The sequence below is a fragment of the Sapajus apella genome, unplaced genomic scaffold (genome assembly GCF_009761245.1).
Source record: "Sapajus apella isolate SASKATOON/1434 unplaced genomic scaffold, GSC_monkey_1.0 scaffold34, whole genome shotgun sequence".
NCBI lineage: Eukaryota > Metazoa > Chordata > Mammalia > Primates > Cebidae > Sapajus > Sapajus apella.
Window position 1 is genome coordinate 11,784,223 of NW_022436974.1, and position 26,295 is coordinate 11,810,517.

Below are 26,295 nucleotides of genomic sequence, written 5' to 3' on the forward strand. Positions count from 1 at the left end.
TAAATGTAACGGTATTTCTATATGCTAACAACGGAGTATGTGGAAATTGAAATTAAAACACAATATAATTTGCATTTGCTCCAAAGAAAATGACATACTTAGATGTAAATCTAACAAAGCATATAAAGCATTTGCTTAATACAAATTACAAAATGCTGATAAAAGAAAGATGATCTACAATTGGAAACATATTATCTTCATGTAACAGAAGACTGGGCATAGCAAAAATGTCAAAAATTCCAAAATTCCTCTATAGGATTAATGTAATTCCTATCACAACTCCAGCAATAGTTTTTTAGACAAATATATGTTTATTCTATATTTTAAATGAAAAGTTAAGGGACATACTATAGCTACAGTAATTGTTTAAAAAAATAAGGTAAGAGGACTCATTCTATGTCTTGTTAAAATCTATTATCACTTTTATAATCAGGACAGTGCCATACTGGTTCAATACGGCAGAATATAAAACCCAGAAATAGAATAAGACTCTGTCTCTACAAAAGAGAGAATCTAGAAATAGACTCACACAGATATGCCCAACCAATTTTTAACAATGGTGCAAAAGAAATTAAATGAAAAAAGGCTAACATTTTAACAAATGGTGATAGAGCAACTTGACATTCACAAGCAAAAGAATTTACTCAACCTAAACCTTACACCTTATGCACACATTAACTCAAAATGGGTCAGAAACTGTAATGTAAAAGGTAAATTATAAATCTTTGGGGAAAAAAAGACAAAAGTGATCAAAGGCCAGATCAAAGAGTTCTTAGATATGAACCTCAAAACATGATCCAAAAAGAGAAAAACTGATAAACTAAACCTCATCATAATAAGGTTTTAACTTCTGATCTGCTAATGAGGGTGGGTGAATAGAAAAATTACAGATTAGAAAAAAATATTTGTTCACTGCATTTCCAAGAAAAGACTTGTATCTAGAATACAGTTGACCCTTGAAACAACATAGGTTTGAACAGCATGGCTCCACTTAAATATGATTTTTTTTAATGAATATATTAGAAAAATTTTGTTAATGAATATGTTAGAAAAAAATTGACTTATATATATTTATTATGAATATATTACAAAATGTTTTGAAGATTTACAACTTTTTGAAAAAAAAAAAAAAAAAAAAAAACTCATCAATGAACCACATAGCCTAAAATATTTTTTTTAAAAATAAGAGGTTTATCATGAATGCATCAAGTACATGTAAATAGTATCTATTTTATCACTTACTACTTTTAAATACACCATTCTATTATGAAAAGTTAAAATGTATCAAAACTTATGCATGCACTGCCAGGCGCGGTGGCTCACGCCTGTAATCCCAGCACTTTGGGAGGCCGAGGCGGGTGGATCACGAGGTCAAGAGATCGAGACCATCCTGGTCAACATGGTGAAACCCCGTCTCTACTAAAACTACAAAAAATTAGCTGGGCATGGTGGCGCGTGCTTGTAATCCCAGCTACTCAGGAGGCTGAGGCAGGAGAGTTGCCTGAACCTAGGAGGCAGAGGTTGCGGTGAAGCGGAGTCGCGTCATTGCACTCCAGCCTGGGTAGCAAAAGTGAAACTCTGTCTCACAAAAAAAAAAAAAAAAATTTATGCATGCACTTACAGACCACATGGTGCCCTTTACAGTCTAGAGAAATGTAAACAAACATAAAGATACATTATAAAATCATAATTATGTGAAATTAACTACAGTACATTGTGTACTACAGTAATACATTTGTAGTCACAGCTTATTGCTCTTGCAGTGAGCTCATGTTGTGAGCATCTGCTTAAACCACTGTGTGATGCTAATCATCTCCCTAATCATCTCTACATGAACAGTTTGTCCCTCCAGTAAACTGCTTACGGCAGTAAAGAAAAATGATCTCTCATGGATCTCATGTAGTTCTCACCATGTTTAGTATAATACTATAAACCTTGAATAACACTACAGGATCTATTCAAAGTACCACTAATGATACATTGTAAGAAAAAGATGAATTGCTTGGTATACCATAGAGGGAGGTCTGCAGCTGTGATTGCCCTCCATTTTCAGGATAAACAAATCCAGCATAAGGAATATTGTTAAAAAAAAGAAGAAGAAAAAATTTGTGAAGCTGTCACTGCAGCTATGCCAGCAAAAGTCAAAACCTTGTACTTTTGAAAATTACCTTTTTCTCTTGGATTAAAAATGTAACTTTTATGTGGGTGTAGGATTGCTGTAAGAAAGGCAGACCTATAGACTCTAATTAATATGATTTCAGAAAAAGCAAAGCCATTCTATGACAACTTAAAGAAAAAGGAAGGTAAAAGTAGAGAATAGTAGGCCTGCAAAAGATGGTTTGATAAATTTAGGAAGACGCTTCTCTTTAAAAGTGTCAAGGTAACAGGAGGAGCACCTTCTGCTCACCAAGAGGTAGTAGACAACTTCTGCAAATGACATTAAGTACTGAGTTCTACCAGACATACAAAGAGGAGCTGGTACCACTCCTTCTGACACTATTCCAAACAATCCGAAAAGAGGGAATCCTTCCCAAATCATTTTATGACACGAACATCATCCTGATACCAAAACCCGGCAGAGACTCCACAAAAAAAGAAAACTTCAGGCCAATATCTATGATGAACATAGACGCAAAAATCTTCAATAAAATACTGGCAAACCGATCACAACAGCATAAAATCATAACATCAAAAAGCTTATCCATTATGATCAAGTAGGCTTTATCCCAGGGATGCAAGGCTGGTTCAACATAGGCAAATCTATAAACGTAATCCACCACATAAACAGAATCAAAGACAAAAACAACATGATTATCTGAATAGACGCAGAGAAGGCCTTTGACAAAATTCAACAGCCCTTTATGCTAAAAACTCTCAAAAAGCTACGTATCGACGGAACTTATCTCAAAATAATAAAAGCTGTTTATGACAAACCCTCAGCCAGTATCATACCGAATGGGCAAAAACTAGAAGCATTCCTTTTGAAATCTGGCACTAGACAAGGATGCCCTCTCTCACCACTCCTATTCAATATAATATTGGAAGTTGTATCCAGAGCAATCAGGCAAGAAAAAGAAATGAAGAGTATTCAATTACGACAGGAGGAAGTCAAACCTTCTCTATTTGCAGACGACATGATTATATATTTAGAAGACCCCATCGTCTTAGCCCAAACGCTCCCGAAGCTGATAAGCAACTTCAGCAAAGTCTCAGGATGTGAAATCAATGTGCAGAAATCACAAGCATTCCTATACACCAATAGCAGACTTAAAGAGAGCCAAATCAAGAAAGAACTGCCATTCACAATTGCCACAAAGACAATAAAATACCTGAGAATACAACTAACAAAGGATTGAGGGAATGTGTTCTCTTTCCGGGTCCACAGGGGGGCACACCTTTAAGGGCAAGAACTTCCCAGTGCCATGCCCCTCTCCCATCTCTCTCCTGGCTGGCTCACCAGCCGGGAGAGGGGTATACCAGAAAAAGGGGTACAGACAGGAAAAGGGTACAGCTGGAGAAAAAGATTTCAAAATCTTAAGTAAAACCGGCCCCATTCTGCCTGTCTCTTTAAGAACACCTGAAGCGGCTGCAGCCAGGCAGGGCTGTGGGGAACCGGAGCAGCTGCACCGCCCTGCCCATCTTAAGTGGTGTGGACCAGCCAGAATTAAAAATGCAGTCAGTTTTTTGTTGTTGTTGTTGTTGTTGTTTTACCTCTGAGCTCTCTCTCTGCTTTCCCTCTTCTTCTCTAACCTTCGGATATTGTCTCTGGGACCAAAAGCTGCGGGAGCCTGTGGTGCCGACGAGCACTGCCCCCAGGGCCTTTGGCTCCTTGCTGGCTGGGAACAGCTCAGCCCCTGAACAGGAACTGGGACCTCCCACAGCTCAGCCAGGCTGGAGGAAACAGTGGGGAGAGGCGAGGCACAGCCTGAGCCTGCAGGGGACTGCGGAGCCTGGCGGCCTGGCGCATAGTTCTGGTAAGCCTCTTTGGCCTTTCTCAGTCCCAAGCAGCAGTGTAAATAAGGCTTCCCCAGGGCGTTCGCCTGTTGGCTGCAGGTCCCCGCGTGGGCAGCAGCTTGGGTGGTGGCCCAGGTGCTCACGTGGTTCTGGCGGGGTCAACATGGCAACCGAAAGCCATGGGGGCGGGGAAACTCACGGCAGGCCCAGAAGCCGCTACAAGGCAGCTTTTAAACTGAAGCAGCAAGCGGTTTTTTTCCCCTTCCGGTGGGTGTGGGTGGGGGAAAGGAAGTGGCTGCTGGCCGTCGGCCCCGCCCAGCTTTTAGGCAAGTCACGCCTCCTCAGGGCGCAGCATTCTCATCCAAAACAGGGCTTAAGAAAACTTTCTGCCTTCCCTTACTGCCAGTGGCTTGTTTGAGCAGTTGGTTAAGGTTGTTGGTTCAAATCCGTGGTGGAGCCAGTCTTTAATTGGTGGAAACTTTGGGGGAAATTCAGAGGCTGAAGGCTATGAGACTTTGTATTTGATGTATAATTTGTCTTGCTTTGGAATGGCTCTCTGTACAGCAGAACTTTTCCATCTAGAAGAGCATAGTTAAGCTGGTTCCAGGGTCCAAATAGTCAATGGCAGGTCTCACAACCTTAAAAGCATTTTCCTACAATGGAAGATGGGTTAGGGGAGAGGCAGCCCAGGTCCTGAGGGTATTCCAGTTAGAATGGCGATCATTAAAACATCTGGAGACAACATATGCTGGAGAGGACGTGGAGAAATAGGAACACTTTTACACTGTTAGTGGTAGTGTAAATTAGTTCAAATCATTGTGGAAGACAGTGTGGCACTTCCTCAAGGACCTAAAAATATAAATTCAATTTGACCCAGCAATCCCATTCCTGGGTATATATCCAAAGGATTATAAATCGTTCAATTATAAAGACACATGCATTGCGGCACTGTTTACAATAGCAAAGACCTGGAACCAACCCAAATGCCCATAGACAATAGACTGGACATGGAAAATGTGGCAGGTATACACCATGGAATACTATGCAGCCACAAAAAATGATGAGTTCGTGTCCTGTGTAGGGACATGGATGAATCTGGAAACCATTCTCAGCAAACTGACACAAGAACAGTAAAACAAACACCACGTGTTCTCACTCATAGGCAGGTGTTAAACAATGAGAACACATGGACACGGGGTGGGGGAGCATTACACACTGGGGTCTGTTGTGGGGGAATAGGGGAGGGACAGCAGGGGGTAGGGATTGGGGAGGGATAATGGGGGGAGAAATGCCAGATAAAGGTGACAGGGGATGGAGTCAGCAAGCCACATTGCCATGTATGTACCTATGCAACAATCCTGCATGTTCTGCACATGCACCACAGAATCTAAAGTGCAATAAAATATATATATTTTTAAAAAATTATCACAGATTTCTTAGCAGAAAATATAAGCAAGCCAGAAGGCAATGGAGTAACCTCTTTAAAGTACAGAAAAGTGAAAAACTGTACATTTAGAATTCTATATATTCAATACTGAGAAGAAAGTATATCTGCCTGAAAATGTTTTTTAATGCAAATTAAAAAGGCGGGGGGATGCTACAAAGGATATTTATGAGTAAAGAAGAGATATAAGCACTGAGATTTAAGGCAGGAAGGGATAGGCGAATTCTACCGTTTTGTGTAAAGGCAGTTGGGTTTATGATCAGCATTGCCCTTATCTATGAAGCTGCTAATGCCCAAGCCTTGAAGGAAAAAGATAAACACCAGCTTTCAGTCTTTTGGTTGTACAACAAGAAGGATTGGACAACAGAAACCCATTTTCTAGATTGGTTCCACCCATACTTTGTTCCTTCAGTCAGGAAATACCTTGCCAGGAAGGGACTGCTTTTTAAAGTTCTTTTCGTATTGGAAAACACCTCTGCTACCCAAAAACCCTGAGTTCTGGTGGCGTACTTGCCCCCAAACACATATCTCTAATTTGGCCTCTAGATCAAGGGGTCATAATAGGAATCTTTAAGGCTCATTGCACCCTATGGAAAGGATTGTCAGTACTATGCAAGAGAACCCCGGCAGAACATCATGAAATTCTGAAAGAATTACGCCCTTGAAGATGCCATCGTTGTTATAGAAAATGCTGTGAAAGCCATCAAGCCCAACACAATAGATTCCTGCTAGAGAAACCTGTGTGCAGATGTTGTATATTACTTCACCGGATTTATGACAGAGCCAAATAAGGTAACCATGAAAGAGATTGCGAATGTGGCAAAAAAAGGTTGAGGAATAAAGTGTTTCAAGATATTTATCTTGGAAAAAATCAAAAGGTAGCAGACACTAGAGAAATTAACAGAAGATGATTTGACAGAGATGCATACTTCTAAACCAGTACTAGATAATCAGAAAGAAGACACAGAAGAAGCAATGCCAGAAAACAAGTTGATATGAGACAATCTGGCAGAAGGGTTTCCATTATTCAAAACTGCTTTTCCCTTCTTTTACAATATGGTCTTTCTGTGATACAGGCACTAACACTAAAGCAAATGATGGAAGAAGAACTGGTACTGCATAAAAGTATTTTTAGAGAAAAGAAAAAGTAAAAAACCGACATGATGTATAAGAGTTAAAAGGGATGTGCCTGCTGCCTTTCCTGCCTCCCCTTCTCCATCTTCTCTGCCTCTGCCAGACTTGAGACAGCAAGACCAACCCCTCTTCTTCCTTCTTCTCCTCAGCCTACTCACTGTGAAGACCACTAGAATCAAGAGCTTTAAGATAATCTGCATTCACTTAATAAATAGTAAATGTGTAAATATTTCTCTTTCTTATGATTTTCTTAATATCATTGTTTTTTCTAACTTTATTTTAAGAATACAGCAAATAATACATGTAAGATACAAAATACATGTTAATTGTCTGTGTTATTGCTAAGGTCACTAGTAGGCTATTAATAGTTAAGTTTGGGGAGAGTCAAAAGTTGTATGTGGATTTTTGATGGCATAGGGTGTCCGCACTCTATGCCCACATTATTCAAGAGTGAACTCTATACAAAGAATTCTAAAAACTCCAGAGGGTGGGACATGGTGGCTCATGCTTGTAATCCTAGTGCTTTGGGAGAGTGAGGTGGGTGAGTTATTTGAGCTTAGGAGTTCAAGCTCAGCCTGGGAAAAATAATGAAACCCTGTCTCTATCAAAAAAAAAAAAAAATTAGCTGGGTGTGGTGGTGTGTGCCTGTAGTCCCAGCTACTCAGCAGGCTGAGGTGGGAGAATCTCTTGCGCCTAGGACATGGAGGCTGCAGCGAGCTGAGATCGCACCACTGTACTCCAGTCTAGGTGATGGAGTGAGATTCTGTCTCAAAACAACAACAACAGCAAACAAAAAAACTCCACAGGGGGAAAAGAACATATATCTAAATAGAAAATAGGCCAAAGCCGTGAGTAGACTTCTAAAATTATTCCTTTATTTTTAAATTTTATGGATACCTACTACTTGTACACATTTATGGGATATATGTAATATCTTGATACAAGCATATGATAAGTAATAATTAAATCAGAGTAATTAGGATATCTATCACTTCAAACACATCATTTCTTTCAGTTCGGAACATTTCAAATACACTCTAGTTGTTTTGAAATATACAATAAATCATTAACTATAGTTCCTTTATTGTGCTCTGTAATACTAGATCTTATTCTTTCTACCCACTGTATTTTTGTACCCATTGAACCAATCTTTCTGTACCCCACCCTCCTCAATACCCTTTCAGTTTCTGGTAACCATCATTCTATTCTCTATCTCCATGAGATCAATGTTTTTAGCTCCCACATATGAGTGAGATCTTGCAATATGTGTCTTTCTGTGCCTGGCTTATTTCACTTAACATAATGACGATTCATGTTACTGCAAATGATAGGATTTCTTTCTTTTTTTGAGCTGAGTAATAATCCATCCTGTATATACACCATAGTATTTGTTGATGGATACAAGTTACTTCTATATCTTGGCTATTGTGACTACTGCTGTGATAAACATCAGAGTGCAGATATCTCTTTAAATACTGATTTCCTTATTTTGGTGTAGAAATGCAAAATTGTACAACCACTTTTCAATTATCTTTGGCATTTTCTTAAAAAGTTAAACTTATGCTTATCATCAAACCCAACCATTTCAAAAGAAATAAAGCCACATATCCACGGAGAGATTTGTAAACGTCTGTTCATAGCAGCTTTATTCACAATAGTCAGAAACTATAATCAACCCAAATTTCCACCAACTACACATTGTAGTATATCCATGCAATGGAATTCTACTCAGCAATAAAAATAATGAACTGCTAATACATACAACAATCTAGATGAATCTCAAAATCATTATTCTGAGTAAAAGAAGCTAGATACAAAAGAACATATATTATTCCATTTAGATAGTAATCTAGAAAATGCAAGTGAATCACCAGTGACATTAAAATTGATCAGTGATTGCCTAGTGCCAGACGTGGAAGATGGTGGGTAATAAACCACAAAGGGCATGATGGAATGTTTTTGTAGCATGATGGAGGAGGTGGTTAGTTCAGTATAACCTACATCTGTCACAACTCTCAAATTAAATTATAGGCTTTGTAGGGATGCAGTTTATTTTATGTAAATTACACTTCACTAAAGCTGATTTTTAAAAATAACATTCATTTGAAAGAGTCTGAATACAGAAATAAATGCCATGGTCATTGCTCTTAAGGAGTTTTGATAATCACTCCCTTGATTGCCACTGCTTTTCATGCTTAGAAGCTAGAGGATTTGCAATGATTCTTTTTGGTTTCATTTTGTCTTATTTGTAAGCAATAGATTTATACTTGCAAGACAGGATAAAGGTTTAACTTTTGGCAAAAAGAATGAGAGACTTTGATCACTTTTCCACTAAATCACTTAGTCAACAAGCATCTAACTTTCTTTGGCAGAATATGATATCTAAAAAAAATTGCTGATTAAAACCCAGGCACTGATGAACAAAGGAAAACCTTCAGTTAGTTCCAAAGTTACATGACGTTGAAACATCTCTCAATAAGCCAGTTAGGTACTTTTTGTTAGATAAAGTTAGGAACGAAAGACCTACTTTTGTAACATTCTAACAGATTTCACCCCAAGAATGGTTTAAAGAGCCATTAAAAAATAAGTTAATGACTAATATGTAATTTCACACAGAGAAGACTGTCCTCATGCATATAACAAGTTATAATACGCTTCTCACTCTGTAACATTTTAAACATGATTTTTATGATCAAATACGCCAAATAAACTTACCGAAGAAATGATTTGATATTTTCAGCTTTCATTTCAGATACCAGTTCCCACCGTATACTTTGATGATAGCGCACGGAAGTGGCTGTTTCTTTGAGAGGCTTAATAAACCAGCCTGAGGGGTAAAAAAATACACAAACGTACACACGCATACACAAAATCACTTTGACTTTATTAAAACTAGAAGTGAAGCCACCCTCCTTTCCTTACCCCAAAAAAGCCTGTATCTGAGAGATCATGGTGAGCTTTAAAAAATAATGTTCATATTAAATGCAGAAAACCTGTAAATTCTGATACGTAATGTAATTTTGAGCTGCTTAAAAGGAGTTTTATTTAAGGGAAATACTTCCATTTTCTCACGTTATCCATCAAGGCATGGCCTTTCTTGTTCCCTGGACATTTAGTCCCTGACACATAGGGAACATTCCACAAATATTTGTTTAAATGAAGAGCAGGGGTTTTTGTTTTTTGTTTTGCTTTTGATGCTGCTCATATCAGTTGAAAGTTTTGACTCACTAATATTGCTTGGAAATAAAATGAGTTTTTTCACCCCTGCAGATAGTGACAGCTGTAGATTGTCTTTTCAGAGGCCCACAACTCAGTGAACATTTAATAAATTTGAATTTCAAGCACAGTTTGTCTATTAGGAAACCCAAAAATACATTCCATCTGGTTTTGCTAAGATCTCTAGAGTTCATCAGATCTAGCCCAGCCGGCCAGGACTGGCACACACCCCAATCCCTTCGAGCTCCAGGACTTCTCCCTTCATTTCTGCAGAGGATCACGAGCCCCGGAGTCAGGGGAAGGTGTTTCGTTCACTTACCCACCATAAATCCCACCAGGAAAGATGCCAGCGCAGCAGCCAAGCACATCCAAAGGTACAGACGGCCCCGGGACTTCGCCATGGCTTCCTGAGGACTGAGCCTGGGGCGCCAGCTGTCTTCGCGAGCCTCGGGGCTGTAGAGCGATAGAGAGCGCGCGGGCAGGAGGCGGTGAGAGCCGGGTGGCCCCAGCTGCCCTTGGCAAAGCCGCGCCTCCGCCCTCCCCGCCAGGCCCCTGACGAAGGAAACCAGGCAGCGCCGAGCTGTGGTCCCCAGGGGCCCTGTGGTCCCCTGGAGGGGAGAGAGGAAGCCCTGCAGATGGGGGAGGGATTCTTCCTTTTGTCAGGCAACTTCCATTCTGTGGATCCTGCAGTAACCCAAAAAATCTCCCTCATTTCCTAAAAAACTGGGCTACTGTCTCTTTGCCAAGTCCATCCCCCGAAATGCCCAAGTTCGGCTAGAAGTGAATTTCAAGATTGCTTTTCCTGCTCTATTGGCTATTATTCTTCCAGATTCTCTGCTGTAATTTCCCACTAGTCAAACTCGGGAAGAATTTCTGTTCCTGGGTGCTCCGCTGTTAAAACTGTTAACACCACTAATACCTCAAATATATGTCAGCATCCAAATGGATGGGATTGCGTTCTTTTGTTCCCCCTTATTTAAACAAAACTCCGTATTTCTGTAATTCTGTTTCCACTCATTTAACTGAGGTTTTTACCTACCTCACCAGAATGTTATCGGTTTCCATTAGTCCAATTAAGCATTGAAAGGACCTTGCACTGCCAGTAGTTACTAAGAGTAGTTTTCTTAATGTTTGGGAGACACCAGTCTCCCAAAATACGGTGCTTTGCCATGGTAAACCGAGGAAGCCAGAAGGTCTCTGACCATACCCCTCTCTTCCAGCTCCTCCCTCTCAATCTTTTTTCTCTCCCAAAGCACAGGCTAAAGCTGTTCTCTAAAGCTCCCTTATCTGCCGAAAGTCCAGAACTACTAAAGTAAAACAAACAAAGGAAAGTTTCTTTTCCGAGTTTTCATTAACTGAACTCATATCTTAGGAAGAAGGACTATAGTCTGTCCATGCAACCATCAGACTTCTGTCACAAACCACTGTCTGCTCTGTAGGGCCAACGGACTTTGTCCCAGGCGGTGATACATTCTTCAAGCCCATCGAATTCATTTACTATCCTCCTAAAATTCCACACACATTCCCATTTTCTTTTCCTCTAAAAAGCTGGGTATATTAAATCATCTGTACCTCATTGGGTTATTGGGTAATTATTCTACTGTGATTTCCTCGTGCTATGTTGTTAAATAAATTTGCAAACCTTTCCACCTATTAGCCTGCCTTTTGTGACTTGATTTTCCAGCAAAACTTCAGAGTGAAGGGAAAGCTTTCCATTGACCCCTATATTAATAATGGCCCCTGTTATTCCCTTATCCTCATGATATTACATTTATGATGCATTTCTCTTTAAAGATGGGTTTGCAAAATAGTGGCCATTGTAAATAGAATGCCTGCATCCAACTATCTCACCTCAGAGAAAAATTTTAGCAATTTATGATTGGCTTCACCTATCTAACCAAAAGTAGTTTTTTTCTGCCAAAGCAAAACTGCTGATTTGACTTCAAAGAGGGTACTATATCTAGGGATATATCCTAAACTTCACAGCATTGTCTGCAGAGTTATGTATTACCTGATTATGTAATTACCCTGATGGCCTTAGGTAATACACCTTTGCTTCTAACAAGTGACTAGAAGAGTCAAATTTATTTTTGGGGGACAAAATTTTTTTTTAGGTCCTTGTATTTCAATGGCTACAAATTGAACATAATTGTTGGTAGCTATGCCTAATGACTTTTTTCTTGAAACATTTGTAGCACACTCAATACTTAAAGAGGTTTGAAAACGTTTGTAGCACACTCGATACTTAACTTTGAAACACACCTCTTTAATGAACTATTGATTTTTAAATGTTTGCATGTCATTTAAGTCCCAACTAACTTCAGCTTTTTCAGCTACTAGCCCGATAGACATTCCTTGACTGATTGATCCAGTGTTTTCTATTTTAGAGAGAAACATCTTTCCAAAAACATTTTCATAACAAAGTTTGTTCCTCCTTATACGCATACACACAGAATCATAAATAGGGAATTAGAATGAAATTATTAAAAAGGTTCAATATCCAGTGAAGTACCTAAACCCCTCAAATATGGCTTGAGAAACATTTTCCAAGAGCACTCAGAATTATTTTTATGTGTTGCATTATGAAATAATACTGGGATTTTAATAACTCTCCAGTGATTAACAGGTGACACACGAAGGTCTCAAACAACCAAATGCTACTTTTCTACATATAAATATTTTGGGGATTGATTGTGTAGTTTGTTAATTTTTAGACTCTTGGCTTTTTCTATTTGCTACCCATGGGACCATTTGCCGTTGGCTACATATCCCTCAAGAGACAAATCAGAATTATCTCCAGAAAAAGGTTTATTGAAGAAAGAGAAGGTAGAAACTAATGAATAAAATTGCTAAGATATTTGTGAAATTTGTTTTTTCTGACTCATCTTGTATTTTTTATAGTTAATTGAAGTTTGACTAATAGAAAAAATCAATCGTTATTTAGCACAGTTTGCCAGCTTGAGTAATCTTCCTAAATTAAAATTATTCATTCAACCAACATTTATTGAGAGGCCATAACATGCCACACATTATGCAAAATTCTGAGAATATGATCCTTGTTTTTATGAATCTTATAATTCAATGAGAAGGCAAATATTGAATACAAAATTAAATGTAAAGAGTTCCAAGAATGAAAAATGTTACCTCAAATAAGACTGTTGTCTCCGCAGGCGGCATCTGCAATCTTGACAAGCCATTGTAAAAAGCCAGTTAGCTGGCTCATCAAGCCTTTGGCCTTTTGTCAATACAGACACTGCAAACATTCAAAATTCTATGTTAATTAAGTTTGTAACAGAAGGCTGCTATCAAAAGTAATTTCTAATTATTACCATCTTGGCAGATACTTGTACTTTGCGAATCACACTTAGCAGAGCAACACTGTCGATGTGGGGCAATCCTTTTCAAATTCTCCATCAAAGCTAATGGTATAAAAACTTTTAGTATTGAAAACCAGTCTCTCAATGAAACCATTTGACACATTCGACCTGCTCATGATTCAGTCAGCCTCTAACGGGACAAAACTCACCACCTCCTCCATTCACAATAAATTGCTCTTATCTAAGCATTTTTTCCTCCTCCATCATAGCAGAGGCAATTTTGTAACTCTGAAGTTCAAGTCCTATTAAATGGGCTATGGTAAGGTTTGAAAACAAAGTGTGATATGTGTACTAATAAAGCAGTATATATAAATTTCCCTTGTAAAATTAAGCTTTAATTATTAAGCTTTAGTAAAAAAGAATAATGTTTAGCTTGACAATAAAGTGGCAAAATATATATCAAACTCACAGTCTCTCCAGGTGCTGTGTCACAAGATTTCATGTTTTGCTTAAAAATGTTGCCTTATCCTGTATGTGAGAGGCTCAGTGTACAGATATAGACATTAGTGACGTCACAAGGTAGCATTACTAGGGAATAGGCCTACATGATGTGGTCATCCAGAAAACAGTGTTCACTTTCCCAAAATGTGAAGAGTTGATGTTATGATATTTGTGATTCAGCACAAGAAATATATTCCAGTTGGGCATTTGTTTCTTTTTTGTTTCATAGGACGGGGTCTTACTATGCTGCCTTGGCTGGTCTCGAACTCCTGGGCTCAAGCAGTCCTCCAAGCTTGGCCTCCCAAAGAGCTGAGATTATAGGTGTGAGCCACTGTGCCCAGGCTGGTTAAGTATTTTTAAGATTCTGGGCCACAAATTTGTAAAAAATTAATTTCAAATATAAAATAAGATGTTAGAAAGTTAGTACATTAAACAATATACCAGAACTTATATAACAGAGGAGAGGTGAGACCAAGGAAGAAGTCTAGATAGTGAGAAAAGGTAAAAGACTAATGAAAGTGAGAAGCAATTTTAAAAGAAAAGCAGAAATCATGATTGGATGATTTCCTTCTGATGTCATAATTACTCTACTCAACAATAAATGTAGAAATTAGTAAAGACCTACCAGGTTCAAGTGTAAATAGACCATCCATACCATCTCATCAACACAGGATATGCCTTCTATCATGCTAACATTCTAGTTGGAGCCTTGACACTGGTAAGTTGTATAACTTGGCCTTTAAACCAGATTTTCCAAGTCAACATTGCTCCTCCCTTATCATTAACATGTACCTTCAAGCTATTTTCCATGATACCTTTAACTAATAGTACCTTGATTAGGGTACCTCTGGTGCTATTTCTTCCCAAACTCATCCTACAGCCTCATCTACAGCCGCCGTCCCTGTATGCCTTGAGTGCCATTTTATTGTGAATAAATCCCTTTAGATTTCGAATCCTCTCTCCAACATACCTTTTTTCTACTTGCTCTTGTCTGATACCTATTTTCACTTGATACACTTGTTTTCTGAAAACCAGTTAAATGGACGTTTTCTTTTCTTGCCTCTCCATTGACTCATGGGATCAGAGAGGAAGGGCAGATCTTTGCTTTGCCGCCATTATTCCCTGTGCATTCTCTTCTGAAGTCACGTCCATCTGATTATACAATTTGCTTCATTTTTAATCATGGTCCTCACCAAGATATTCTCCTACTTTCACCTGTGGTTTTAATGGCTACATTGTAGAATTCTTTGGCACTTCAATCCATTTCTTTCACACCTCACATCGAATTATTTAGCATGTTCTATTGGCTCTGCAATAAAAATGCATCTTGAATCTAGCTCCTTACCATCTGCACCAGCACTATTCGAATCTTAGCTACAATAATCTCTCACCTAAAACCTTTTAACTGGTTTCTCCTTCTCCACCTTTGCAGACCATCTTTGACTCAATAGAAATTTCCTCCTAAGGCAACATTCAGATCATGTTATAACTTAAAATTTTCCAAAGCCTTGTCTTTAATGCTAAAAATAAAATTTACTAGAACAAAGATCTTACAGGAAAAAGAAGAAAATAAACCAAAACCAACCCCAATCTCCCCCAAATTTAGACTTACTAGAGTGGCTACCAAAAACCCACATGACCTAGCTTTTGAATCTCACCTCCCCTCAAAGGAAAACTCCACCAAAGAAATACATGCAAACCAAATACCTGGAGACCAGGCAACCATGAAATCAACAAAGATCACCATCATCATAAAGAAACAGACAAACCCAAAGGGAGGGCTTGTGGCACTATGCCCTCTAGTGATAAATGTAACAAATTCATTGTCTATAGATTAAGGAGATTTGTTATATGGCATATGGCTAAGAAAGCCCTAGCCTTCTTTAGTACTTTCCAAATATCCCTAACAAGGGAAAACATCAAGAGGGCGTGTCTAAGAATTTTACAGGTGGAGGCAACTATGGAGAACCTAAAATTATTTCATATTTTTATTGTGGTGAGTTGAGATTCATTCATTATTTTAAAAGACAATTATTTTTATTAACTGATTACTTTTCTTGACCAGCTGTCTAATTCATACCAAGAGAAATATCTGCAAGCCACATCCATCACCTCATATTGCCGTTATTTGGGACTGAGCGCTTATTTACTGCTAAGTCTCAGATCACCCTGAGAAAGGTGGCCACACATTTGCCAGCCCTGCTCACTACTGTCCTACCTTCCATGCAAAATGCTCTTTTTGTTCCTTGGGCTCAGAAAAGGGAGGTTATTAGTGAATGCGTGAAAGGTGTTTTATAGATGATCTAGTGATGCAGCTATGGCACACTTTGGTTTGTACAGATTGATATGGTTTGTCTGTGTCCTCACTCTAATCTCAACTTGAATTGTGTCTCCCAGAATTTCCACAAGTTGTAGGAGGACCTAGAGGGAAGTGACTGAATCATGGCAGCCAGTCTTTCCCATGTAATTCCCATGATAGTAAGTCTCAGAAGATCTGATGGGTTTATCAGGGGTTTCTGCGTTTGCTTCTTCCTCATTTTCTCTTGCAAGTGCCATATAAGAAGTACCTTCTACAGCCTGCCATGATTCTGAGGCCTCTTTAGCCATGTGGAATTGTAAGTCCAATTAAAATTCTTTTTCTTTCCTGTCTTAGGTGTGTCTTTACTGGCAGCATGAAAACGGACTGATACAGTAAATTGGTAGCAGTAGAGTGGGGTGCTGCTGAAAAGATACCCAAAAATGTGGAAACAACTCTGGAACTGGGTTTGGAATGGTTTGGGGGGCTCAGAAGAAGACAGGAAAATGTGGGAAAGTTTGGAACTTCCTAGAGACTTGTTGAATGGCTTTGCCCGAAATGCTGATAGAGATATGAACAATAAAATCCAGGCTGAGGTGGTCTCAGATGGAGACGAGAAACTTGTCGGGACCTGGAGCAAAGGTGACTCTTGCTATATTTTAGCAAAGAGATTGATGTCATTTTTCCCCTGCCCTAGAGATTTGTGGAACTTTAAACTTGAGAGAGATGATTTAGGATATCGGGTAGAAGAAATTTCTAGGCAGCAATGCATTCAAGTGGTGACTTAGGTGTTGTTAAAGGCGTTCAGTTTTAAAAGGGAAGCAGAGCCTAAAAGCTTGGAAAATTTGCAGGCTGACTATGCAATAGAAAAAAAAAACCCATTTTCTGGAAATAAATTCAAGCCGGCTGTAGAAATTTGCATAAGTAGCAAGGAGCCTAATGTTAATCCCCAAGACCATGGGGAAAATGTCCCCAGGCCATGTCAGAGACCTTCACTGCAGCCCCTTCCATCACTGGCTGGGAGACGCAGGAGGATAAAGTGGTTTTGTCAGCTGATCTCAGGGTCCCTGTGCTGTGTGCAGCCTAGGGACCTGGTGTCCTGTGTCCCAGCCACTCCAGCCATGGCTGAAAAGGGCCAATATAGAGCTTGGGCTATGATTACAGAGGGTGAAAGTCTCAAGCCTTGGCATCTTCCACATGGTGTTGAGCCTGCGGGTGCCCAGAAATCAAGAATTGAGATTTGGAATGATATTGTTTGGCTGTGTCCCCACCCCAATCTCGACTAGAATTGTATCTCCCAGAATCCCCATGTGTTGTGGAAGAGGCCCAGGGGGAGGTAATTGAATCACGGGGGCTGGTCTTTCCTGGGCTATTCTCATGATAGTGCATAAGTCTCACGAGATCTGATGGGTTTATCAGGGGTTTCCGCTTTTGCTTATTCCTCATTTTCTCTTGCTGCCATCATGTAAGAAGTGCCTTTTGCCTCCCACCATGATTCTGAGGCCTCCCCAGCCACGTGAAAGTGTAAATCCAATCAAACCTCTTTTTCTTCCCAGTCTCGGGTATGTCTTTATTGGCAGCACGAAAATGGACTAATACAAAGGCAAAAAGATTAAAAGAGTCAGAGAGTAAGAGAATCATGGTGGGGCCCAAGAAAATGTAAAATAGCTGGTTCAGTGAATGGCCCCTGGCCTTCACAAAGACCAAACCTTACCTGGCTACCTATCCCAAGTCCCAAAACACACACGAGTCATCTGTCCACAACAAAACTAACTCTCTAACCAACACAAATTGCCGTTTTATTTCTCCTTAAAACCTCATTTCATTAAAAAAGACTGGAATCTGGAAAACCTTATGCTAGGTGAAATAAGCCAGACACACAAAGGAAAATACTGCTTCAGCTTACTTTTACATGGAATGTAAAACAAATTGAACACATAGAAACAGAGGGAAAAAGGCCAGGAGTGGTGGCACTTTGGGAGGCTGAGGTGGGCGGGTCACCTGAGGTCAGGATTTTGAGACCAGCCTGACCAATATGACGAAAGGGAAGCTGAGACAGGAGAATGGCTTGAACCCGGGAGGCAGAGTTTGCAGTGAGCTGTGATCATGCCATTGCACTCCAGCCTGGGCAACAAGAGCGAAACTCCGTCTCAAAAAAAAGAAAGAAAGAAAAGAAGCAGAGAGAAGAATGATGGTTTTCAGGAGCAGGAAGGAGAAGGAAATGGAAAGTAGTAGGTCAAGGAATAGAAAATTGCAGTTTTATAGGATAAATTACTCCAGAGACCTAACATACAGCATAAGAACTGCAGTTAATAATATTGTATTGCATATAAAAATTTGTTGAGGGTAGATTTTAGGTGCTCTCACCACCACCCCCCATCCCTGCACGCGCACACACACACACACACACACACACACACGAGTAATTACAGCAAGTCATAGTAGATAGTTTAATTTGCTGGACTGTTGTGGCCATTTCATTATGTATACATACATCACAACACCATGTTGCACACCTTAAATGTATACAATAAACATTTTATTGGACTACTTCATAGAATTCTTTTTTACTGCCATATTGAGAAATAGGATAAAATCCCCTCAAGCTAAATATATAAAACAGAGTTTTAAATATTTAGTGTAATAATCGGAGGACAATTATAGTCAAATGAAAACACTTATAAATTTGTCTTTAAAAATATTTAAAAAGTATTTAACTTTAGGCAACAGTGAAGGATACAGAGACCCTAGGACTATTATTTTGTCATACTTGTTGTCATCTTTGGCATGGTGAGCAGGCATACTACAAAACTGATATTGCAACGTCAAAATGTGCATTTTGTGTATTGCTTAGAGAAGAAAGAGTTTGTCTTTACAATTAATTAGCCAGAGGAGATCCCCACCCACCTCAGCAAAATACCGTGAGAGAGATTCTACCCTATTAGACAATCAGCTTTCCTGCATTTTATACTTTCATCCCATTTGATTAGTTTTGGTGAAGCCAAATCTAAGACTCATCTATGAGTACAGAATTTAGAGGAAGGCGATTCTTGTTTACCTCTCATGTTAAAAAATGCTTAGATACTTGATCTCTAAGCATTGAGAAGTGACATTTCACTTAAGTGAAATAATGTTTTGCCTATCATTAAAATAACTCCATTGTGAGCGGTATTGCATGGAATCTACGCCATTTTTGGCCTGTGCTTTGGTGTCTGTTAGCTTCTATTTTGCAAGAAATATACATTACTCTAACTTGAACAGAAAAGAAAGAGTAGCTCATAGAATCTTTGGCAAGATTAGCGAATAATTTTCTTACAGTGGACAGCGGGATTAAGGTGGCCAGTCAACCATAACAATGGCAAAAAGGATGACAGAGGAACAATCTAGTGAGGTAAGTGTGTCTGCAACAGCAGGACACTGGATGGCACTCCTTGTTCTATAGACGACCACCCTGATCATCACCACCACAGAAACACTGAGATCATGGGCCTGTGCTCCAGCACCAGGGACAGAGAGAACAGATGTCTAGACTTTATAGATTCTCTGAGACCATGAAGAATCACACAGCAGAACATTCCACAAACATAGAAAGAGTGTTCAAATGCTGTACAGCCCAAAATACACCAGCAAACAATTTTGTAGTCTCTTTTTCCTTGCCCACCCAACATCTATAAAGGTTGTTCTTCCAATAAACTTTCAAAAAACACATCCCCAGTGACATTTTTGTAATTTTCACATTTATCAAGGATTACACTCACCGTTTCTCTAAACAGATGGGAAAAAATGCATTTGAGTATTATTTAGAGAAGCAGTTCTCAAAGTGAGGTCCCCAGATGTCAGCGTCAATATTACCTGGCAACTTGTTAGAAGTTCAGTTTCAGGACAATTTTGGAGCCATTGAATCAGAAACTTTTCTTCAGAAATCAAGGTAACTATTACTTTTAAAGTTGCTTTAATACAATGGGAAAAACCGACCCAAAGTCTTGTGGTTATTGCATCTAGTTGCAAATCTACCCTTCTAGTTGGTGCTCATTCTTCTTATAGTTCTGTCATGATTCCATCTCAGTTGTCTCATCCTGTGGACAAAACTAAACAGCTAACTACTACTTTTACACCCCGTTTACATCTGTATGCAATAGGAGGCTGAGTGCAGTGACTCGTGCCTGTAATTTCAGTTACTTGAGAGGCTGAGGCAGGAGGATTGCTTGAGCCCAGGAGTTGGAGACTGCAGTGAGCCATGATCATGTCACTGTACTCCAGCCTGGGCAACATAATGAGACCCTGTCTCTTAAAACTAAAAATTTAGCCAAGATGAGGTCACATACCTGTAGTCCTAGATACTTTGGAGGCTGAGGCTTGAGCCAAGGAGTTTGAGTCCAGCCTGGGCAACATAATGAGATGCCATCTTTGTTTAAAAAATAACAACAAAATTTAAATATATATATATATATGTAATAGGGAGAGAGAAAAGAAATTTAAGATAAACTATAAGAATATATACATGTTACAGTAAGAAATGAGACAGATTAAAGTCCTTATTTCAGCTTTTTATTATAAAGTTACCTATAACTTCCTTCCACCACCATTCTCCCATATTCCCTTTGCTTTCAGCAAGTATCTCAGCTGTTCAGAAGTATTTGCCTTCATTTCAAAGGGACCCGAGCCCTTGCTGTTCCCTCTTGTTTAGTAATCTCAGTGAACCTTTTACACTGAATGTAGATTTGAGGAGGTGATTCAGGTTATTACCTCAGTTTAATGGCTACTCTTCTTTATCTCTGTATGACAAGACTCTCAGTTCTTTTTTACCATCAGGATTTTCCACTCCAGCCAACAGCAGACTCATTTTCTGCCCACAGTGTTGTGTTCTATTCAGTGTCATGAGAGGCTCAAGATAGCCAGGTGGCAGCTTTAAACTCCATATCTATGTAAGTCTTATTTCCCTTGATAGAAGCATTTGCTCTGTGGGGACTGGAATCTCTAAATCATCAGAGTCCGGAGTGGTGGGGACTACAAGTGGATCATCAAATGCAGTCGTGAGAAGTACTACCTCTTCTCCATGCTTGGTTTCCTGAGATTCTGGTTGTTGGAGAAATGGCACTACATACATGTTAGTTGCTGCTCAGCTCATAAGGTGTCCTTCAGGACAGGATTTCAAACTCACAAAATGTTTTCTAGAAAATGCTACTGCGTCTGAGTCATCAAAAAGCATTCCAGTGTTCTATGAGGCTAGAGGTTTGTGAATGAAGAAGTACCTACAAAAGCCAGTGATGCTCAGTTAACTAAGACTACTTTCCAGTTTCCTGAGCTAGCACGTTGAACATACAATGTTTGGTAAACACATTGCATTGATAAATTCAACCTAATCTAAAATGTTCATTTTTGTTATGTATCACCAGAATCTATAATCCATGCATTTGCAAGAGAGTTGCCAATATAAATTGCTAAAGTCTGTAATTCTTGCAATGTGGTAAGCATTGTTTATAAGGATTGCTTCCATTTTAACCTGGTTACCGTTTGGGAGACAATGAGTTGTGAAGACTATGGATCTTTTCTTTAGAAATAGGAGAGTTCCTCTGAGTGAGAGTAGGAGGCTCATTTTCCTCAGGAAAGGAGGGGCCGCAGCAGCTAGAAAGCTGTACTCTAAATCCTCTAAGTACATCTATATATTCACATTCCAGCATTTGGTATCTCTGTCTTTTAAAATCGGTGCTCAGACTTCCAGTTAAGAGATTCCAAAATGTGGATTCAGCCAACCATAGAGTTTGTCAAGTGATAGAAACAAACTTGGCATTTGTTTATAACAACCTCAAACTTTCACTTGCAAGAAATAAAATTCGTGTGAGGGAAAAGGAGGACGTTAGTCTCAAAGTTTTAGAACGTTACTGAATGATAATTCAGACAGTTGAGTCTATTTATATCTGTCCATGAGATACCCTTTGCTGTTAGAGGCAGCTACCCTCAATTATCATTCTTTGAATTTCTTTGGTCTTTTGTTCTGTCCTAAATCAACAAATATCTTACTCATATGATTTAAGAAATGGACGTATATTATTGTAGTGAATATAGACAAGAAATTGATGTATGTTTTTGCCATATTCATGTAGATAAGAAATGGATGTATACTATTGTAAGTGCTTATACTATACATGAAGTGGTATAATATCGCTTATAGGTAGACGGATAAATTAAAAATGTATGCCCTAAAGCAGTCACTAAAATAACAAAGCATACAACTAATAAGGAAAAAAGTAAATAAGATTTAATCAAAAAATACTCAATCCAAAAGAAGTTAGAACAAGAGGAAAAGAATACTTGTAACAAATAGAAAACGTATATGCGCCTACTAACTAACTTTCAGTATACATAAAGCAGACACTGATAGAACTGCAAGAAATTGAACATATTCCTAATTATAGTGGATTTTTAAACTCCTCTGTCAACAGTTGATGGAAAAAGTAGACATAAAATCAACAGAAGCATGTAAGATGGTGGAACACTGTCAACCAACAACAGCAGATTGTCCATTTTTTTCAGAATTACAGTAAACATTTAACAGGATAGTTCTTATTCTGGGCCATAAAACTAAACAAGTTTGAAATGGTTCAAATTACACAAAATCATTTTCTTTTTTCTTTTCTTTTCTTTTTTTTTTGCAAGCAATATGACTTTATTTAGTAACTTTGGAAACAAAACCCCCCAAATAAGGCCTGAACCCAAAGGAACATTAAAATGGCCCAAAATAGTTTAAAATAGATTTGAATGTCATTTGTAGTTTCTTCCTCATAACATGAGTGCTTTCAGCGGGACGGTAGATTATAAAGCACCTCTGATCGTGTTAAGGTGGATGATCAACCTGCAGCTGCATCTGGAACTCCTCCCGGGAAAAGGATCCTGTTGGAGTTGGGGGCTCTTCCCAGTTGTTTGGTCAGTTGACCCAGGAAGGCGCAGACCTGGAGCTGGCAGGTGGGGAGCCAGGCCCCACCTGTCTTGTCACTGCTCATTCTGCTGGCCCTCTGTGTCTGACACCGACACGGAGCCCTGGCCCTTGTTGATGTCACTGATGCACACCCACTGCCCCTCAACCGGCTCCTTCCACAGGGTCACCTTATTGTCTCCACAGGATGTTGGCTGTGATGCACCAGCTCACATAGCACACCAAATCGTTGAACTTGTGTATCGATTTGCCGGACCATTATTGCCTGAGGCACCATCACAGGTCCAGGGAACACACGGCCATCCCCAGAGCAGCTGGCGATGGTGCTGTGCTGGTGGGCAGGCCGATGGAGCGGGCCCAGGGCACGTCTCGAACCCAGTCACTCTGCGCTTCCAGCTTCTGCTCCTCCCTCCACTGGCTGTCCTTCCCCTCCTTCCACAGCTTGATGAGGTTCTCACAGCCACCTGATATAAACTTCTTCATGTAATGGGGTTTCTGCCCCGATGGCTGGTCTAGGAGGCTTCCAGGTACAGCAGCCGGGGGCCAGCCGACGGCATTGCAGCCAATGGTGTGAGCATTGTTGATCTTCTTTACTTCCAATTGTCCTTCCCTGAGTAAGTCAGCAGGGAGATGGCCCCAGCCCAGCCACACAGGCCAGGATCAGGCCGTAGTTACCGGGGCCCAGCACACCGAGTTCACTGAGGAGTCGAGTCCCGCATGACCGTGGCTCTTCTCCCAGGTGCCCTTTTCTTCTCTCCAGATAATGGCTTTGTGGTCACAGGAGCACGATGCCAGGACGCTGCCGTACATGGGGTGAGCCCAGGCCACTTGCCACACAGGACCCTCATGACCCCTGAGGTCGACCATGAAGATCTGCCCTCCATTGCGAACACCGAAGATTCTGACGGACCTGTCTGATGAGCACGTTGCCAGGCGGGTGCCACAGTAGTCCATCTGGGCGTCGTGAATCATGTCCTCGTGGGAGGTAGTGGTTGCTCCGGGTCTCCGAGGTGGCAGCCCACAATAATTTTCTGAGCACAGTGAAATTAAGTTAGAAATCGGTAACAGAAAGATATCTGAAAAATTCCCAATTATTTGAAAATTTTAAAATAACATTTTAAATAGCCTATGACTCAGAGACGAAATCTAAGGAGAAACCAGGAAGTGTTTTAAACTCAAAGTGAAAATACAACACACAAAACTGTATGGAATGCCGGTAAAGCAGTATTTAAGGGGGAAATTTTTAGCACTAAAAGCCTACGTATTAGAAAAGAGAAAAAGATCTCAAATCAATAACTTTATATTTTATCCTAAGAACTAGAAAACGAATAGGAATACAGCCTAAAGTACGCGAAATCACAGAGGTAATAATCTTGGCAACATTCAATCATACGGAAAACAAAAACCATTGAGATCAATAAACCCAAAACATACTGGTCTTTGAGAAGATGAATAAACTTGATAAACCACTGGTCAGACTTATAAAGAAATGAAGAGAAGATACAAATTACCAATATCAGGAATGAATAAGGTGATATGGCTGTAGATTTTACAGATGTTAAAAGAATAGTAAGAAAATATTTTGAAGAACTTTATGCCGATATGTCAGATGATTTAAGTAAAATAGAAAAAAAAAACTCTAGCAAATAGTTTCAGGCAAAGCCCTCTAGAAACACACCTATAATTAATTTGGATTTGCTGTAACTTTTTTTTTTTTTTGATAGAGCCTTTTTCTGTCACTCAGGCTGGAGTGCAATGGCGTGATCTCAGGCCCACTGCAGCCTCTGCCTTCTGGGTTCAAGCGATTTTCCTGCCTCAGCCTTGCAGGCGCCCACCACCGTGCCTGGTTAACTTTTGTATTTTTAGTGTAGATGGGGTTTCACCATGTTGGCCAGGCTGATCTCAAACACCTGACCTCAAGTGATCTGCCCACCTTGGCCTCCCAAAGTGCTGCAATTGCAGGCATGAGCCACTGCGCCAGGTCAGCTACAAGAAGAACACATACCAGGAGAAACTGATGGGTGTCTTAGTAATAGGATGTTAATAGGACCCTATTACCAAAGGTTGGGAGTTGAGTGAATGTCTAAGAAAGAAAGGGTTTGCTTTAATTGGATGCTGTCGGAAAACAGGCAGATGGTCCAACCATTTCGTTCTTAGGTATCACCCAAGAGAAACAAAAGCATATGTCCGTATAAAGACTTGTATATGAGTGTTCACAGCAGCTTTTTAAAAATTATACCCTCAAGCCAGATGCAGTGGCTCACGCCACCTCACTTTGAGAGGCTGAGGTGGGCTGATCACCTGAAGCCAGGAGTTCGAGACCAGCCTGGCCAACATGGTGAAACCTGTCTCCATTAAAAATTAGCAAGGCATGGTGGCGCATGCTTGTAATCCCAGCTACCTGGGAGCCTGAGGCAGGAGAATTGCTTGAACTCAGGAGGTGGAGGTTGCAGTGAGCTGAGACTGTGCCATTGTACTCCAGCTTGGGTGACAGAGTGAAACTCTGTCTCAAAACAAACACACACACACAAATAATACCCTCCAACTGGAAACAACAAAGATTTCCGTTAACAAGTGCTATGAAAAGTTAAACAAACTGTGATATAGTCACTCAATCGAACACTATTTTGCAATAAAAATGTATGCATATAACAAGAATAAATCTCATAACAAATATTGAGAGAAAGAAGCCTGGCAAAAATAAGTGTATACTCTATGACTCATTTCTATAAAATTCTAGACAATGCAAACTTACCTATAGTGACAGAGAGCAGACCAGACATTTCTTGGAGAGGAGCATCAGGGAAGGTCAGAAGGGCGAGATGACAAAGTGGTATAAAGAGGCCTAGCACAGCAGCTCACATCTGTAATTCTAGCACTGTGGGAGGCTGAGGCAGGAGGATTACTTGCACCCAGGAGTTTGAGAACAGCCTCGGCAACATGACACGACCCCGTCTTAAACAAAACAAAACAAAAAGTGGCACAAGGAAGTTTTTAGGCGATTGATGTTCATTATTTTGATCATAGTGGTGATCTTACACACACATATATATATTTATGTCGAAACTTCTCAAATTGTGCAGTTTATTGTATGTCACCTATACCTCAACAAAGCTATTTAGAAAAAAAGGAAAGAAGGTAGTTGACTTTCTTAAGCTTCATGCAGAGTCATTTGGACCAGAAGAAAATAGACTCATCCAGGATCCTCCTTCCTCTATGGGTGCTCATTGTAATAGCCGGATTAGCCTACAGGTATTTTTAAAACATTGTATTTAAGAAATGGGGAAAGTAGAAAATGCTTCTCTTTTTTTTTGGAGTTGAATAATGAGAACATATGGACACATGGAGGGGACCATCATACACGGGACCTGTAGGTGGGTGGGGGTTAGGGTAGGGATAGCATTGGGAGAAGTATCTGATGTGATGATGGGTTGATGGGTGAAGCAAAACACCATGGCACGTGTATACCTACGTAACAAACCTCCACATTCTGTACATG

General features: G+C 39.8%; 1 protein-coding gene and 1 pseudogene across 2 annotated transcripts in view; both read right to left on the bottom strand.

The window, feature by feature from the left end:
* Positions 1-10,645, bottom strand: part of NAALAD2 (N-acetylated alpha-linked acidic dipeptidase 2) — a 41,083-nt gene extending 30,438 nt beyond the window's left edge. Inside the window, exons 1-2 of one of the 2 annotated variants that reach the window (XM_032295799.1) lie at positions 10,068-10,645; positions 9,248-9,359 (exon numbers count right to left, since the gene is read on the bottom strand). In XM_032295799.1, coding sequence (XP_032151690.1) covers positions 9,248-9,359; positions 10,068-10,149 — 194 coding nt within the window. In that variant the 5' untranslated portion in view covers positions 10,150-10,645. The remainder of the gene's footprint in view (positions 1-9,247; positions 9,360-10,067) is intronic. The other variant, XM_032295798.1, reaches the window with a different exon arrangement.
* Positions 10,646-22,852: 12,207 nt separating this feature from the next.
* LOC116563107 lies at positions 22,853-23,777 on the bottom strand (annotated as a pseudogene).
* Between the last annotated feature and the right edge of the window lie 2,518 nt (positions 23,778-26,295).